The sequence below is a fragment of the Pseudopipra pipra genome, chromosome 24 (genome assembly GCF_036250125.1).
Source record: "Pseudopipra pipra isolate bDixPip1 chromosome 24, bDixPip1.hap1, whole genome shotgun sequence".
Taxonomy (NCBI): Eukaryota; Metazoa; Chordata; class Aves; order Passeriformes; family Pipridae; genus Pseudopipra; species Pseudopipra pipra.
In genome coordinates this window covers 7,166,797-7,181,952 of record NC_087572.1, presented here as the reverse complement: position 1 = coordinate 7,181,952, position 15,156 = coordinate 7,166,797, and the positions used below count along the sequence as shown (strand labels likewise).

Sequence of the window (15,156 nt, the reverse complement as noted above, 5' to 3'; positions counted from 1 at the left end):
GGTATGAGAAGTCTTAGGCCTATGATTGCCGCATGCGAGTATTTTGCTAAGTTGCCCAAAATGGAAAGTTTGTCCCAAAGAAAACTAATACTGAGAAGAGACCAGAACAAATGTGTAAACTTCTCATGCCATGCTGTAGCTGGAAAGTGTGGCACGAGCTCTGCATATTAAAAAGAGGTGTGTACTATTTTGTTTATGTGTTTGTGAGACCATTTCCTTTGATACAGTAAACACGCATTTCTTTTGTAAACATGCTGAGAATAAAGTGCTTTTTCTTTTAATTTTTTTTCTTTAAGATTGCAAAGGTGGATTGCAAAGAGGTACTGGACATCATTTGTAATCTGGAATCTGAGGGGCAAGAAAACACTGCATTTATTCTTTGTACAACGTATCTTACTCATCAGCTTCAAACAGCAAATGTGTATTGCTCTTGGTAAGTATAAGTATTGCCGCTACTGCTAACTGTTCCTCACTGACTTCAATGCAAGAGAATACTTAGAGGAAGTGAATATATCCCGAAGTTGAGCAGTGTATCAGACTGAAGTGCTTTCTAGATAACTTGTGACAAAATAAATAGTTGCTACAGTAATAGAACAGTTAGAGAAAAGTAATGTTTGAACCATTTGAAAGTGAAATGGCACTCACACTGTTGGTATGAACGGTACCACTTTGGCAGGGTAGTAGATCTGTCAGTGGTGCTGGGTCAGTGCTCTCTGAGTTGATATTCTATAACTGACAATTGTAGTACTAGATCTTGGCCGAATTGTGACTATAAAACTTCTCTGCCCTCTTAACTGGCTGGAGATTAGAGAACCTTCTGCGCTTCTGTTTCAGCAGTGGTAAAATCCTAGAGCCAAAGCAGAGGAGGTGGTTTCTGCCCTTTGCAAAATGGATTTGTAGTTATATAGTTATGGCTTCCAAGGCATGGCTAAATCTGTAGTTTTCTCCCATTTAAAATCCTGACCTGGATAAAGCTTTACATAGGCAGACATACTGAGAATATCTTGGGGAATTTGGATTCAGGTAGCTGTGGCATTGTTCATCAACTCACTCCACATTTTAAAGCCATTAAGAAAAGTTTTTACAACACTGCAGTGTCTGCAGGATGATTGACAGTTCAGCCTGGTCCAGTCATCTGTACAAAAAGGCCAGAAGTATTTACATAAATATTGCTTCTGCTTCAGGCCAGATATGTCTTTTTGAGCAAAAGCATACCTTGTAGAGAGAAATGAACTTGTGGAAGACACAAGAGAGGAGAGTTCACCACACTTGAAGTTTTTCTCTAGAATTCTCTATCGAATTTTGTCATTAAAGATAAGATTAGAAGAGTCATGTTCAAAGAGATACAAAGCTAGATTCCACCTCAAGTTCTCTTCTTAAAAAAAGAAACAACTAACGTTGTTCTAGGGTGAGTTGTATTACTTGCTGTTGTCCAAGAAGACTTATTCAGTTCTAAAAGCTGTATCCTTAGGATGCAAGCAAAGAGGGTCAGACTTCCTGTTGTTGAACTGTTGGGACTGGAGAACAGGCTTGAGGATGTAGCATTTATTGTTACAGAATAACATCTCTCTTTTGTGAGGACAAATGTGGGTAGTTTTCTTTGCTTGCAGTATGAAGTCTGAACTAAAAGTAGTTAGAATTTCAATGAAATTTTCAGATCCCGTAACTCTAATTCAAAGCTGTAGATTTCTCATCTCCTTATCAGTCTGACCCTGGGTGGGTCCTGCCTCAGGTTAACGCTACACAAAATACAGTGCTGCTGTAACTGAGTAGGTACTTTAAAGTTGGCTAGCCTAGGTGACAGGCACTGAAGTTTTGAAGATACAGATGTTAGCACAGTCCAGTAACATAAGTTTGTCCCTGTTTACAGAAGGTTTGTGTCACTCATGCTGAGGTCTCGTTATTATGTCTATACTGTTGTTAGTTGTTCTTGAGAAAAAAGGTGCTGGGTCAAACTGTGCTACTCTGTCCATGCATACTGCAGGTGCCCCCTCTGCTGCTGTCCCAACAGACTTGTCAAGTTCCAGCTGCCTTCCCCAGGGTGAAGACGGGAGAATGAAGTCTTCTGTCTAACAGAAACACTGACATTGTATAGATGTATAAATTCAAGTTCTAGTACTGTACTTAGCAGTCCTTGTACAACAGCATTCCACACAAATGATGCTGTCTGGACCCACTGGAGAGAAAGGCTTCCAGGATGCTGGAGCACAGATGGAAGAAGTCACCTTCTGATGGACTCCTGTCTTGTGAAACTGGTGTAATAATTCTTGACCACTAGATTGCTTCTCACTTTGAGGCTTTATTTAAAAAATACTGGTGCTTGAAAGTCAGGATGCCTTGCTGGTCTGATGGTGCACCATGGTTCGATGAAGTGGCCTTTTCACTGACCTCCACCTGTGTTTCTGGGGACAACTGTGGATTGAGTACTTATTTAGCCACAAGGTAGATGAATTCAAGTGGCTAATAAGACATAAAACTTTTAATTTAGAGGATTGCTTTTGTCAAATCAGGCAGTTCAGCTGATGAGGCATGATATTCCACGTTACAGATTTAGTGAGCATTAAGGCTCACAAAAATGAGGAGCTGTGTGCTCCATGCAAACTCTGGAATTCACTGAAATCATTGCAGGGCTGATTTGGATCAGTACCCTGGAGAAAAGATAAGGTAATGTTGCTTTCACTACATTGGTAAATTAAACTCCATCAAAAGCATGACATAACCAGAGCAGGCTGGAAAGACAGGAAATGTGAAAGCAGACTCAGTGGATATTTGGTATCATCCTGCAGCTAAAACTAATGTGGAGGAACGACATGCTAGTGGGTGCTTGCGAGCCATTATATAGGCTTAAATACATAAATATACACTTAATGAGTTAAATTTAATGCATAAACATATACAGTGCATAAAGGACGAGTTAAATTGAACACATTCTCCTTTCTGTGACCAACTGCTGTTTTTAAGGAGCAGCAATTGCTTATTTCACTTCAAAGGTCTTATCTGGTTCAAACAGGATTGTAGTTGAATGGTTATTGTACTCCTCTTGATCTGCTGATGATTTAGACTCTACTTAAAATTTTTCTCCCATACTCATACTTGAGCCAATCCTGACAGTTTGCTGCTGCTAAAAAGCAAAAGGTCCATTCTTGACAACTCACAAGGCTGCCTTATCTGTTGTCCTGACTCTGGCCCTTCTGACTTGCGGTAAGCACATTATTTTACCCAGCCAAAACTGCATACCTTTCTGCAGATTAATGCTGATTACCTAGTGGTCAGACAAGTTCCACAGGACAAGTGCAACACTGGGGCTTCTGGAAGGTGTTAAACCTCTTCAGCTGTAATGTCACTCTGTCTAGGAAGGGAAAATCTGCCTCCTTTCCCTCCTGTCTTCAGTGCCTCACCATCTCTCTGATGGTGCAGTGCTAACTCCCCATCTCAGCACAAACCTCTGACTGATTCTTGCATAGTTGGAGAGGTTAAGCTGTTTGAATAGCTTAGCTTAGCTCAGCTCAGATCATCCTGGAGCCTCAAGCCTGTACCTCCAGGAGATCAGCAAACCATCTTGGTATGTGAGTTAGCTCTCGGTGTCAAGCTTTATTTCACAGCTGAAGATGAAAGCAAACTTAGGTTTGTATATGTTATTCCTCACCAAAATTGGAAAATTTTGCACTGGTTCTTGCTGAGATTCATAAAACAATATGTAAGGCTGCTCTTAAGACTAGAGGTACCTACTGTGTTTGAAACTTTGTCACAGAAGTAGTGCTGCTCTAGGCAGTGGTTCTGAGTTGAGCTGATTGCCACAGTGTCCAGGGAGCCAGGCAGTTCATCAACCCATAAAATAATCTACCTTTACCATTAACACAAGTTGCCTTAGATGTGAACTGTAGCTAAGCACAGCTTCAAAAACCTCTCTCTGGTGTGATATGTTGGTAAGTTTATTTTTTTTTTACTTCTAAGTACTGCTAGATATCTGTCTGTCTGGAGATCTTTCTGTTCTCTGCACTGCCCAAATACTTGGAGTTGTCTGGTTTTATCTTTCCATATATGTGAAGATTATCTGAGGAACACTTCTTCATCACCATCCTTGATCCTTTCCAGCAAGATGCTTTAGCTTTGCAGAAAGAAAGGGTGGTATGAGAAAAAGAACAGAGCAAACACTGAAAACTTATTCTCAAGGCTTTTTTGCAGAGCACTAAGAGGTTACTCAGAGTGAAGCCCTTTTCTTGCTATTCTCCCAGCTCCCAACGACATCAGTATAATGAATAGACATATAAAACGAGTGATGTCTTGATAAACTATATTTCAAGTTCATTTTTTTCTGTTGTAATGCTGAGTTAAAATTTTTTGTAATACTTTTATATATATATTCTGTGCTTTTCTTGCATGAGCTTCACTTCATACAGTTCCTCCATATTAGTCATCCTGATGTTTAATTAAATTTTACATTTTGTCAGCTTTTGGGTGCTAAAGGGTAGTAGAAGACATTACTGATATTCTGAGTGTCTACCTTTTTTTTTTTTTTTCTCTCTAGTTCTATTTTAGGATTTAAAATTATAACATCCTGGGTTGTAATGCTTGTATGGTAATTCCTCATAGGCCTGTCTGGCTTCTCAACGGTCTCTTCCTGGTTATGAAAGGGTGTTAATTGCATTTCAAGGCCTTTAAATAATGCAGACAAAAAACTCCAAACAAAATCCACAAAAACTGTTACCAGTAAACATTGTCCATTTTTGTGCAGTAAAATGATATCCCAGATCTGATCCAGGATAAACCCCATTCCCTTTCTTTAGGCTTGGTGTTGAAGAGTAGGATTGCAGTAATACAGAGGAAGAACCTCACCAGTGTTTGGTTTAAAGTTTTCCTGGATATGTGTTCTTGATAGTTGGTTCTTGAGGCTGTGACTGACCTTGCACCTGGAAGCCTGTGTGTGTAGTTGATGCACACAGTGGGTAAGTTAGCAAAGGTCAAGTTTGCTCTATCAAAGGAAGAGAAGAAAAGTTTTTTTCAAATGATATAAGAGATAGAGGTCTTATGGCTCTACTACTCTACTGCTTTTGGGCACTCCATGTGGTGGCTGAGCAACAGCGATAGGTTACATCCTCCATTGGCTGTGCTACTTAGGTTATAATAAATTGCTTAACAGAACAGCTTTGTGCTCTCATGGTATGAATAGCAAAGTACAGAACTGCTCACAGACAGCAGACGCCTTCAGCTTACAGATCCCTTATGTGATGCTTTGCAAAGGGTGTTCTGTGGGAGGGCCCTTTTAGTGGCAGCCACATCACCTGGATGCAGGTGTCAGCAGCTAAGCTCCTTGCCTAGTGGAAGAGAAGTGGCTACGTTCCATTATGATTCATATTACCCTTTTTAAATTTCTGTGTGAAAAGTAAAAGTTCCACAAGTGTGGGACTGTTTTTCTTGTCTAGAAACAAGGTCTGTGCAGCAATAGATGCCTGCATTAAACGAGATGAATCCCTGTGTCTTTCCCCAGTATTAGAAGATACGTTGTGTTTTGATCCTGTGCTTGTTTAGGAATAGTCCTCTTCAGTGCTGCTTGGAGATCAGGACCTGATTGAAATGTGTGCTGTCCTTGAATAACACTTAAATTTTTCCTGGAGTCAGCTCTGAACCGAAGTGTGTGACTGCACAAATTGTGTGCATCTGCAATGGTCTTACTTTCTGCTTTCAACTCTTTGCAGGGAACTGACACTTTTCTGGAGCAAGCTGCAGAGAAGAATAGATCCTTCTTTAGATTCCTTTTTGGAGAGATGTCGTCAGTTTGGCATAATTGCCAAAACACTACAGCATCTATTTTTCTTGATAAGAGTCATACAATCTGAAGTAAGTAAGCTACAGTCCTGAGTCTTTGGACACAGCCAGAGCTGTTTACATGAATTTATTATTTTCTTAATAATTCCACTGAACTGATTAGAAATATAACTTATTTCATTATTCATGCTTTCTGATTAAGTGCCTAATAATGTACTAATAAAAATCTATGGAAAACACCTGCCATTGTAGTTTTGTGTCAGCCTGATCCTGTGAAGTGATCTTCAATCAATGTGGAGGATTAGTTTTGTTGCTTTGAAAGTACATATGATAGGATTTTGCAAACAAAGCATAGCTGTGTTTTGATCTGCTGCCTGTTCAGAAGCCAGGCACGCAAGAATTTTCTGCAACATCTCTAAGAGATGGAGACTTGACTGGAATGTCTCGTGTTTTTGTATTCTAAGAAAATACATATTCCTCAAAATATGTGATACAATCACATCTGGACTTTTACTTTCTATTCTGATGCCTCTCTCTAGAATATCACAGAAAGGTGCAAAAGATGCTTGACAGCAGTTTTTATAAACTCGTCATCCCCGTTTAAGTACTAACAGAAAGACTAATTGATCTCAGGAGGCCAACCCAGCATGCTCTTTGCATTCTGACATGGCCATGGGTTAATTCAGGTTTAAGATGGATTAAACATACAAGATTCCTTTTTTCAGTTCCATTTCTCTCCAGTTTCAGATTTGTTTGTCTGTGAGTCTCTTTCACTGTCTGAAGTCAATACTGTGACCCAAATGAGTTACAGAGTGTGAGCTGACAAGAGCAGAGCAAGTGCCAGAGCTCTGGTTTAGAGTCAGAGTAGAATCAGAAGGATTGCATAATTGTCCTTTTGACAGGTCATAGAGTCCAGAACTCTATTTGTCAGAGATGCATTCCACCAGGGATTGCACAGAGATGTATTTGGTTCTAATTTCTTTAAAGTTGGTCCATTTCTACTTTTAAGACATGCATGAGTGTGCACTTTCTATATAAATCATAATATATTGGTAACTATATACCAGATTTTTCTATGTTTCCTGCTAACCCTTTTAAATTTCTTCTGAATTAAAGAAGCACAGCATGATGTATGGTGGGCAGTGAATGCTGAGTATAAGAGCTTGCTAATTCTGTTAACCTGTTCTTAGTTCTTTTGGATGATTACAGTCTGGGCTGGTGCAGGTGTGGTTGTGGTAGCCACATGTCAACTCTCCTAAGTTGTTCTTAAGTATCTTCACTGTTACTTATCTTTACTAAAAATGGCTAAATAGTTACTGCATGCATTCAGATTCTTTATGCTGAAAAATATGCCTTTGGAACAAGGTAACTTTCAATTTTGTCCAGGTAGAATTTGGAATATATAATTTCTTAAATCAGCATGTGATTAATGTAAGTATCTTCCCAATACTATTGAGCAACACCTCAGAGTTGCACAGACTGCTCAGAAACTGTTTGGAAGTGAAACACCAGTTACCTTCCTCATGAATCATTTCTGCTACTGTACTGCTTGGAAGGTTATTTTATTTCAGGGAGTGAATTTATGTAAATTTCCTTATTACACAGTACCCTATGTTCTGAATTAATATCCAGTGTGGATGGTGCAGGAGGGATGTACATAGAAGATTTACACCATTCTCTTTCAGTTATCTGACTTATGGTTGAGAATCACTCAGTTAAGAGAGAGAGGAGTTAGAAAGGTATTTAGCAACATCTAGTGCCTAAACTAGTTTGTGTGACTCCTCCAGACTGCATTAAGTGTGCAGTGGTTCCCATTGCTTGAAAAGCAAAAGAGGTTCCTCACATAAGATAAACTGCGGCTCTCTAGAGGGTGCTCAGTGACTCCAGACACTTGATGCTCAGAAGCCCAAATGCATTCAGAATGAGCTGTAGTCTGTTGGATGCTCTTATTGCACGCTTTTTTTTTTTCTAGAAAGAATGTACTTATTAAAGAAAAGTAACATTTGTTTTGTGACCATTTGTTGTTTGTGTTTTTCTGTTGTTGGTTTGTTTGTTTTTTTTTAACAGGCAGAAGAAGCGGGACTTGCTGTGTCTGTTTTGTTATGTGTGAGAGCCCTTCAGATCAGATCCAGTGGAAGCGATGAAATGAAGACATCAGTGTGTAAAACAATTGCATGCCTTTTACCAGAAGACCTTGAAGTTAGAAGAGCCTGTCAGCTTACGGAATTTTTACTTGAGCCAACGTTGAGTGGATTTAATGCACTGGAAGAGCTCTATATGCAACCAGACCAAAAATTTGATGAAGAGAATGCAGTGGTTCCAAATTCACTCCGCTGTGAGCTGCTGTTAGCTTTGAAAGCATATTGGCCATTTGATCCTGAATTTTGGGACTGGAAGACTTTAAAGCGGCATTGCCTTAAACTGTTAGGGAAGGTAGCTTCTGATTCTGAAGATGATGCAGGTTGTCATATGTCACTCAATGAAACTGACATGTTAGAAACTTTCTTTAGTGACTATGATGAGACAAAAGAACACAAATATTATGATGGGAAAGATACAATGAACCACCCTAAGGAAAAAGCAAGAATAAAAAAACCAATTGGTTCTTCAGAAAGATACCAGAGATGGCTTCAATACAAGTTTTTTTGTGTGCTCTGCAAAAGGGAGTGTATAGAGGCCAGAATACTGCATCATTCGAAGATGCATATGGAAGATGGTGTTTATACATGTCCCGTATGCACAAAAAGGTTCAAGAGAAAGGAATTTTTTGTACCACATGTAATGGAACATGTTAAAATGCCACCTAGTAGAACACACAGACCTAAAAAGAAAATAATTCTGAAAAAAGAGAGATCACCACAAAATACAACAGCTTCTAGCAGCCCACCCCCAGCATTTCAGGAAAGGTCACACCAGTCACAGTTCCCTGAAAGCTTTGACAATGACACACATGAATATGTCACATTCAGCCAACTGGAAAATTGCCAGCTGCAAGACAGAGACATCTACCCATGTCCTGGGACAGATTGTTCTAGAGTGTTCAAACAGTTTAAGTACTTAAGTGTACATCTGAAAGCTGAACATCAAAACAATGATGAGAATGCAAAACACTACTTGGATATGAAAAACAGGAGGGAGAAGTGTGCTTTCTGCCGCCGGCACTTCATGACGTCCTTCCACTTGCGGGAGCATGAGCGCGTGCACTGTGGGCCTCAGCCATACATGTGTGTGTCCATGGACTGCTATGCCAGGTTTGGGTCAGTTAATGAGCTTCTCAATCACAAACAAACACACGACGATCTTCGCTATAAATGTGAGCTAAATGGCTGTAATATTGTTTTCAGTGACTTAGGGCAGCTTTACCATCACGAGGCACAGCACTTCAGAGATGCATCATACACTTGCAACTTCTTTGGTTGCAAAAAGTTTTATTATTCAAAAACTGAATTTCAGAATCACCTCGCAGTGCATAATATCCAAGTGTCAAATGGGGAAGGGAAACAAATGCTGAACCTTGAGAGGTCGATTTCAAAAGACAAATGCAGTTATCTCCCAGAGTCTCAACTGTTTGAACAGTCTGAAAATTCCAATCTCAATGATAACTTGGATCCCTCAGGCTCGCAGGAAATTCCAGAAGTGAAGGAAGAATCTCTTTCCGACAGTGAAGATCTAAACAGTGAAAGTAACTTCAGCCTGCATTGTGGGGAGCACAGAGCAGATGCAGCAGTAAGCAAAGGTCAGGTGTCTCCTCTGCTGCTTGAAACAGTGGCTCACAGCCAGTCAGTTCCAGGTTTAGTTGTGTCCCAGGAAGGAGTCTTCCATCCAGCAAATGTGAAACAACAGTGTTCCAATGTGGCGGTTTGCTTTGATGAAAAAACCCTTTCCTGTGGTTTTGAAGGCTGCTGTTCCATCCACAAAAATTCCAGGAGTATGCAGAAACACCTTCGAAGGGTCCATCCATACAACTTCAAAGGTAAAAGAAATATGGAGATGAAAACTAAATACTTTCTCAATCTGTTGAGTGATGCTCAGGACAGTAAATCCCCTGCAGACATGAATACAGAGTTAGGTCATAATTCCGATACAAATGCTAACTCTCCAGAAAGTGTGTGTTGTGCTGTAGATGGTAAAGGAAGCAACGGTCTGAGGGAGGAAACTTGTCCTTCTTCCCCAGAAACGTCTTTTTATGACAGTTCTAAAGAATCAAATATTGAAGATAACATGTTGGAACTAATGTTAGGTTTGAAACATCTAAGCTTAAAAAATGCTAACATTCAGAATTCTTCAAGACACAAACCTTTTGGAGGCTATTCATCTCGGGATGCCAAGTGCCCTGAGTTAGTTGATGAAACTACCTCAAAATTTCAGCTTCAAGAGCAACAAGATAATTTACCCAGCCAGTACCTTACTCAGCTGGCAGCTAAACCATTTTTCTGTGAATGTCATGGATGTACATGTGAGTTTGTGACCAGAGAAGCTCTCTTAATGCATTATGTTAGAAAGCATAACTATTCAAAGGAAATGGTTCTTCAGCTAAATATGTTCCAGCATCGATATTCACCATTTAAGTGTCATATTTGCCAAAGGTCATTTACAAGAAAAACACACCTTCGAATTCACTATAGAAACAAACATCAAATTGGCTGCGAGAGAGTGGCTCACAAGGTATGTCCTAATGAAAAACTTGATCATGTAGGTTTATGTGCAGAGGACATGCATAAAAATGGCACTGCTCCAGCACCTGCCTGTGCAAACAGCGTTGGGTTCACTGATCATTCAGACCACTCTGAACAACTGTGTCACCCGAAGAAGGATGACTGCTGTTCTGAGACAGACTTGGAGTCCAATGAAGAGACAGACAATAATGTAACAAGAAAAGCATCTAACATAGCTTCTCTGGACACTCATAGGGAAGAACTGGAAGCAAGACAGGGAAGAGGAAGCAAAAGAACAGTTGCTAAAGGAAATTTATGTTACATATTGCATAAATACCACAAACCATTTCATTGTATACATAAAAGCTGCAACTCGGCATTTACAAACCAGAAAGGTTTGATACGCCATTACAGAACCGTTCACCAGTACAATAAGGAACAGCTTTGCTTAGACAAAGACAAAGCGAGAACTAAAAGGGAACTTGTCAAATGTAAAAAAATATTTGCATGCAAACACAAAGAGTGTGGTAAGCGTTTTCTGTGTTCTAAAGCTCTTGCTAAGCATTGTAGTGACTTCCACAATGAAATCTTAGAGGATCAAAAACTGCTTTCTGAAGCTGAGTCTGCCAGATTTGCTTGTAACCAAGCCCACTGCCCTGCTGTATTTTATACGTTTAATAAGCTTAAACAGCATCTAATAGAAGAACATGCCAACGAAGAAAAATTAAACAAAGATTTTGAAATCCATTGTGACCTTAATGGCTGCAATCGAATTTTCACAAATTACAGTAACTATTCTCAACACGTGTATTTCAGACACAGTGAATATTATGATAGTCTCTTTGGAAATCGGAAAGAGGAGGATGATAATGAAGATAAAGATAAAAATGAGCAAAACTATTTGAAAGACAGCTTTGACACAAGCAAGCAGAATGGAAAGCAATTAAAAGAAAAAGCTAAAAGAATTAGCAGAAGTAGAGAAAAACATTTGCTGAGTTTCAAAACGAAAGAGGAAGCCCTACAAATGTGCAAAGAGAAGTCTAACCAGACCCAGTATCCCTGCATGGTCCAGGGGTGTCTGTCTGTTGTCAAGCTGGAAAGCAGCATAGTGAGGCACTATAAGCGCACACACCAGATGACCAACATGTACATAGAGCAGCGCCTTCAGAAACTTGTTCTTTGTGTGAAATGTGGCATCATGATTGAAAAGCAGTCTTGCTCTGACACAGCTTCAGACTTGGATAGAAAAGGTGTAGAAGTTAACGAGGATAAATCAGCTAATCCTGAGCCTGTGCAGGAAAGCGACAAAGCTCTTGTTCCAGACCCTGCTAGTGATCCTCCAAAAGTGAGCAATGAAGACCAAAAACAAAGTCCACCTAGTAGTGTGAGTTTTGATGCCAGTGCCTTTGTGCATTCAGGCACTTCAAAATATAACCACAGTTCAAACAATACCTGTTTTGAAGAGCCTAATGTCAGGGAGACAGCTGTGTCTAAAACTGAAGATTTTTCTGAAAACAGTGAAAGAGAGAATAGCTCTTGTTTCTCCAGTTTACAATTAGAGTTGCCAAAAGAGAAAGACCCAGAAGGATGTCAGCATAGTGCAATTAATCTGAATGGGAAAAGAAATGTACTTTGTGCTACAAAAGACAAATTTCAGAAGCCTCCAGTGTCCAAACCATTTGATTTAAAGACATATAAACCAATGGGATTCGAGTCTTCATTTTTAAAATTTATTCAGGAAAGTGAGGGAAAAGATGATGACGATGATGATGATTGTGATGAGGTAGTAGAATGGGAGTCTTCTGAGCAGTTGCCAGTAGATGAAACCTTGAAAAAAGAGGGAGATAGTCAGGGGGATACACCAGTAAACAACTTTGTAAATGATGAAAATGTAAACATAACCCCGAATAATCCTGGGGAATTAACAGAGATCCAGCCCTTGCTGTCAGAGTCCTCATCTGCCCCTTCTTTAGAAAATCTGAGGGCAATCCTGGACAAGGCCCTAACAGACTGTGGAGACCTTGCCTTAAAACAGCTGCATTACTTACGACCAGTAGTTGTTCTTGAAAGATCCAAGTTTTCCACACCTCTCATAGACTTATTTCCAACAAAAAAGGCAGATGAGCTGTGTGTAGGAAGTACGTAAGTAGCTTTACTTAGAGCATATTGCCTCCACTACTGCTTTATGGGGAGAACTTCAAATTAGAACAGTAATTGTTACAGTACACACTTTTAGGTTAGTTTAGACTGTTTAATTCCATGAATGTATAATATCTGTCAAAAGTATTGGCCAAGTTAATTTAGCTCCCCCAATTTTTTCAATGAACAATGCTGATTTTGGTGCTATTTAACACATCAGAATACTGGGGGCTTCCTCTTGAAGAGTAAATGTGCATGATTGTATATGGAACAAGTACTGGGGTACCAGGGTTTGGGGGGTGATGGAGTTATTACTTGACTTGAATGTGCACCCTAGGGTGCTTTGTGTAACATATTGTACACTACAGCATCTTATATTTTTTGAGTTATAAGTTTCAATAAATTACAGTTTTTCACCCATTTGTTTACTGTACAGTAAATCTTTAATGTAATTGAGTTTGGGACCATTCTGAGTGCATTGGAAAATGTTGCTTAAGTTTTATGCATTTGTAGATAATTTATCAGACTGATGAAATAGATACGGAAAAGTAAAGTATTACATTTTATTTTACAACATTCTCTGTGCTTTTTTCACATTTGAAAGATAATTAGTACAGGCAGAAAGCACTTGCCAATTAGGGACAAGAAAATCCGTGTTCCTTTAAAGGCAGAAGGTGCTTCTGAGACTGTATGGCACCACCTGAGTGTGTGACGAGTGTTGCCAGACTTCCAAGGAAGTTGTGTCATCTGAAAGTATCAGTGCACATTTTGGGTTCCCCGGTTAGCTTTTCTGACAGTGAATAAAACCTAGTTTGTCAGTTCTTTTTATAATTGGAAATATTCTGGGACCACAGAAGTTGTCCAAAAATAAGGAACAGAAAAGTTTCTGCCTGGCATCGTGGAAGCTTTTCTGCTTCATTTTAATTCTGTGACTGAGTTTGCATTTCCTGTGTGCTCTTCATATAAGCTCTGCTGCAAACTTGCCACCAAAGAACTGTACAAAATCATACAAAATTACACTTATACAATCCTACTGTGCTTAAACTGTGTATTAAACTTCTTCAGCGTTCCAGCTTTTCTATTAAAAATTTAGTCCTGCCACTTGATACATAAACAATTTTGCATACTACACATGAATTCTGTGACATTTTCATAATCCCATGGAGCAAGTTGTGTGTGAAACTTTCATTTCCTCAGAGATAATTCTGCTCTTGCCAAACGAGTTACCGCACGCGTGTAAATCACCACCACTGCACACAGGGCAGGCTGGTACCTGTTGCACATCTGGTGTTACAGAGCCCATTAAGTAGGTTGCTGCTGTTCAGTTACTGCTATTTCCATAGGCTGGGATATACCACAGGAGTAGACGAAGACAAACATCATTTCTGTCTGCTAGATGTGGAGACAAGTCATGCGACACTCCTCAGTCCAAGAGTTGCATTTAGAAAGTGGTTTTCCTCAGGGGCTGCACAAAAGCATCTTGGAGGCATTTTCCTGTGGTCATGTGGCACCCCATGCACTGCCAGGACTTTTAATGAGTGGGCTCAAGGTGTTCATATTTTTGTTGAAAGATACCAGTGCAGCACTGGTCAGTCAGATCCTTCCTTGTTACAGAAATTATATCTTGCCCAGTTCAGAGACTGACAGTGTATTTCAGTTTTTGAACTCCACTTGTTTATCATCTAGGTAATAGGTGTCACAGCATCAAAACTGTACAGCTTGAATCCACATCTTTATCCCAATTTCTTCTTGGGCTTAGATCTTTCTGATCTAATTGCCTGTCATGGGTGGGCACCAGGAAAGGAGACCACAAAAGGGTAATGGTCTGAAGAGTTTTTAACTGTCTGTTTCTGTTTTCATGCCACGAGGTAGGCCATCATTTTCCTTTCCAAGGGCTACCAGAACTTGTCTTACAGTGAAGATGTAACATTTCCAGCTTCTTGCTTTCAAACATACCAGAGAAATGTTTTGTTCCACAGTAAAGGAACACCTTCACATTGACTTCCTAAAAAAAAGAATTACTGTGAACAGCAGATAACTCAGGAAACACAGATGCAAGTTCATAATCAGGGAATGTTGCTTCCATTTTTAAAATTACTGCCTTTTAGTGTGTGGATTTTTTTGGACCACAACATGTTTATTGATTGTACATGCCGAAATTCCCCAAGGCTATGGGGCTACCCTGCCATGTTCTCATGGTTAGTAAAAAACTGTAAATACCTTTACAAAGAGAGACCTTCCAGGCTGACTTCTGTCCCGGTAGGGCTCAGCAGAGCCAACGAGTTAGTTCCGTGGTTTTTCTTGCCTGTTGTTTTCTGTTTGCCTTTGCTCGTGCAAGATCTTTAAATTTTATGATGCTGGTAAGGCCTTGTGACATTATTTCGCAAATTCTGCATCTTGACTACCTTGAATTCTTCAAGAGAAATTCAATTTCCAGTTAAGTCCTCCAATGTCTTGTCAAGAATCTGAGCAGGGTTATGACAGACAGCAGGGGAGTCTGAAATTAAACCACCTTGTCTTTGTCTGGCCCTGTGAGGTGCTAAACCTGGTCTCCCTCCTAAAGTTTACAACTGCTACCTTTGAGCCCTTCTGCTCT

At 39.8% G+C, this 15,156-nt stretch overlaps 1 protein-coding gene across 3 annotated transcripts in view; it reads left to right on the top strand.

The window, feature by feature from the left end:
• Nucleotides 1–12,980, top strand: part of RLF (RLF zinc finger) — a 50,048-nt gene extending 37,068 nt beyond the window's left edge. For 2 of the 3 annotated variants that reach the window (XM_064635387.1, XM_064635388.1), the window contains exons 6-8: nucleotides 297–433; nucleotides 5,697–5,838; nucleotides 7,834–12,980. In XM_064635387.1, the coding sequence (XP_064491457.1) occupies nucleotides 297–433; nucleotides 5,697–5,838; nucleotides 7,834–12,567 (5,013 nt within the window). In that variant the 3' untranslated portion in view covers nucleotides 12,568–12,980. Of the gene's footprint in view, nucleotides 1–296; nucleotides 434–5,696; nucleotides 5,839–7,833 lie in introns of those variants that run through there. The other variant, XM_064635389.1, reaches the window with a different exon arrangement.
• The last annotated feature ends 2,176 nt before the right edge of the window (nucleotides 12,981–15,156 follow it).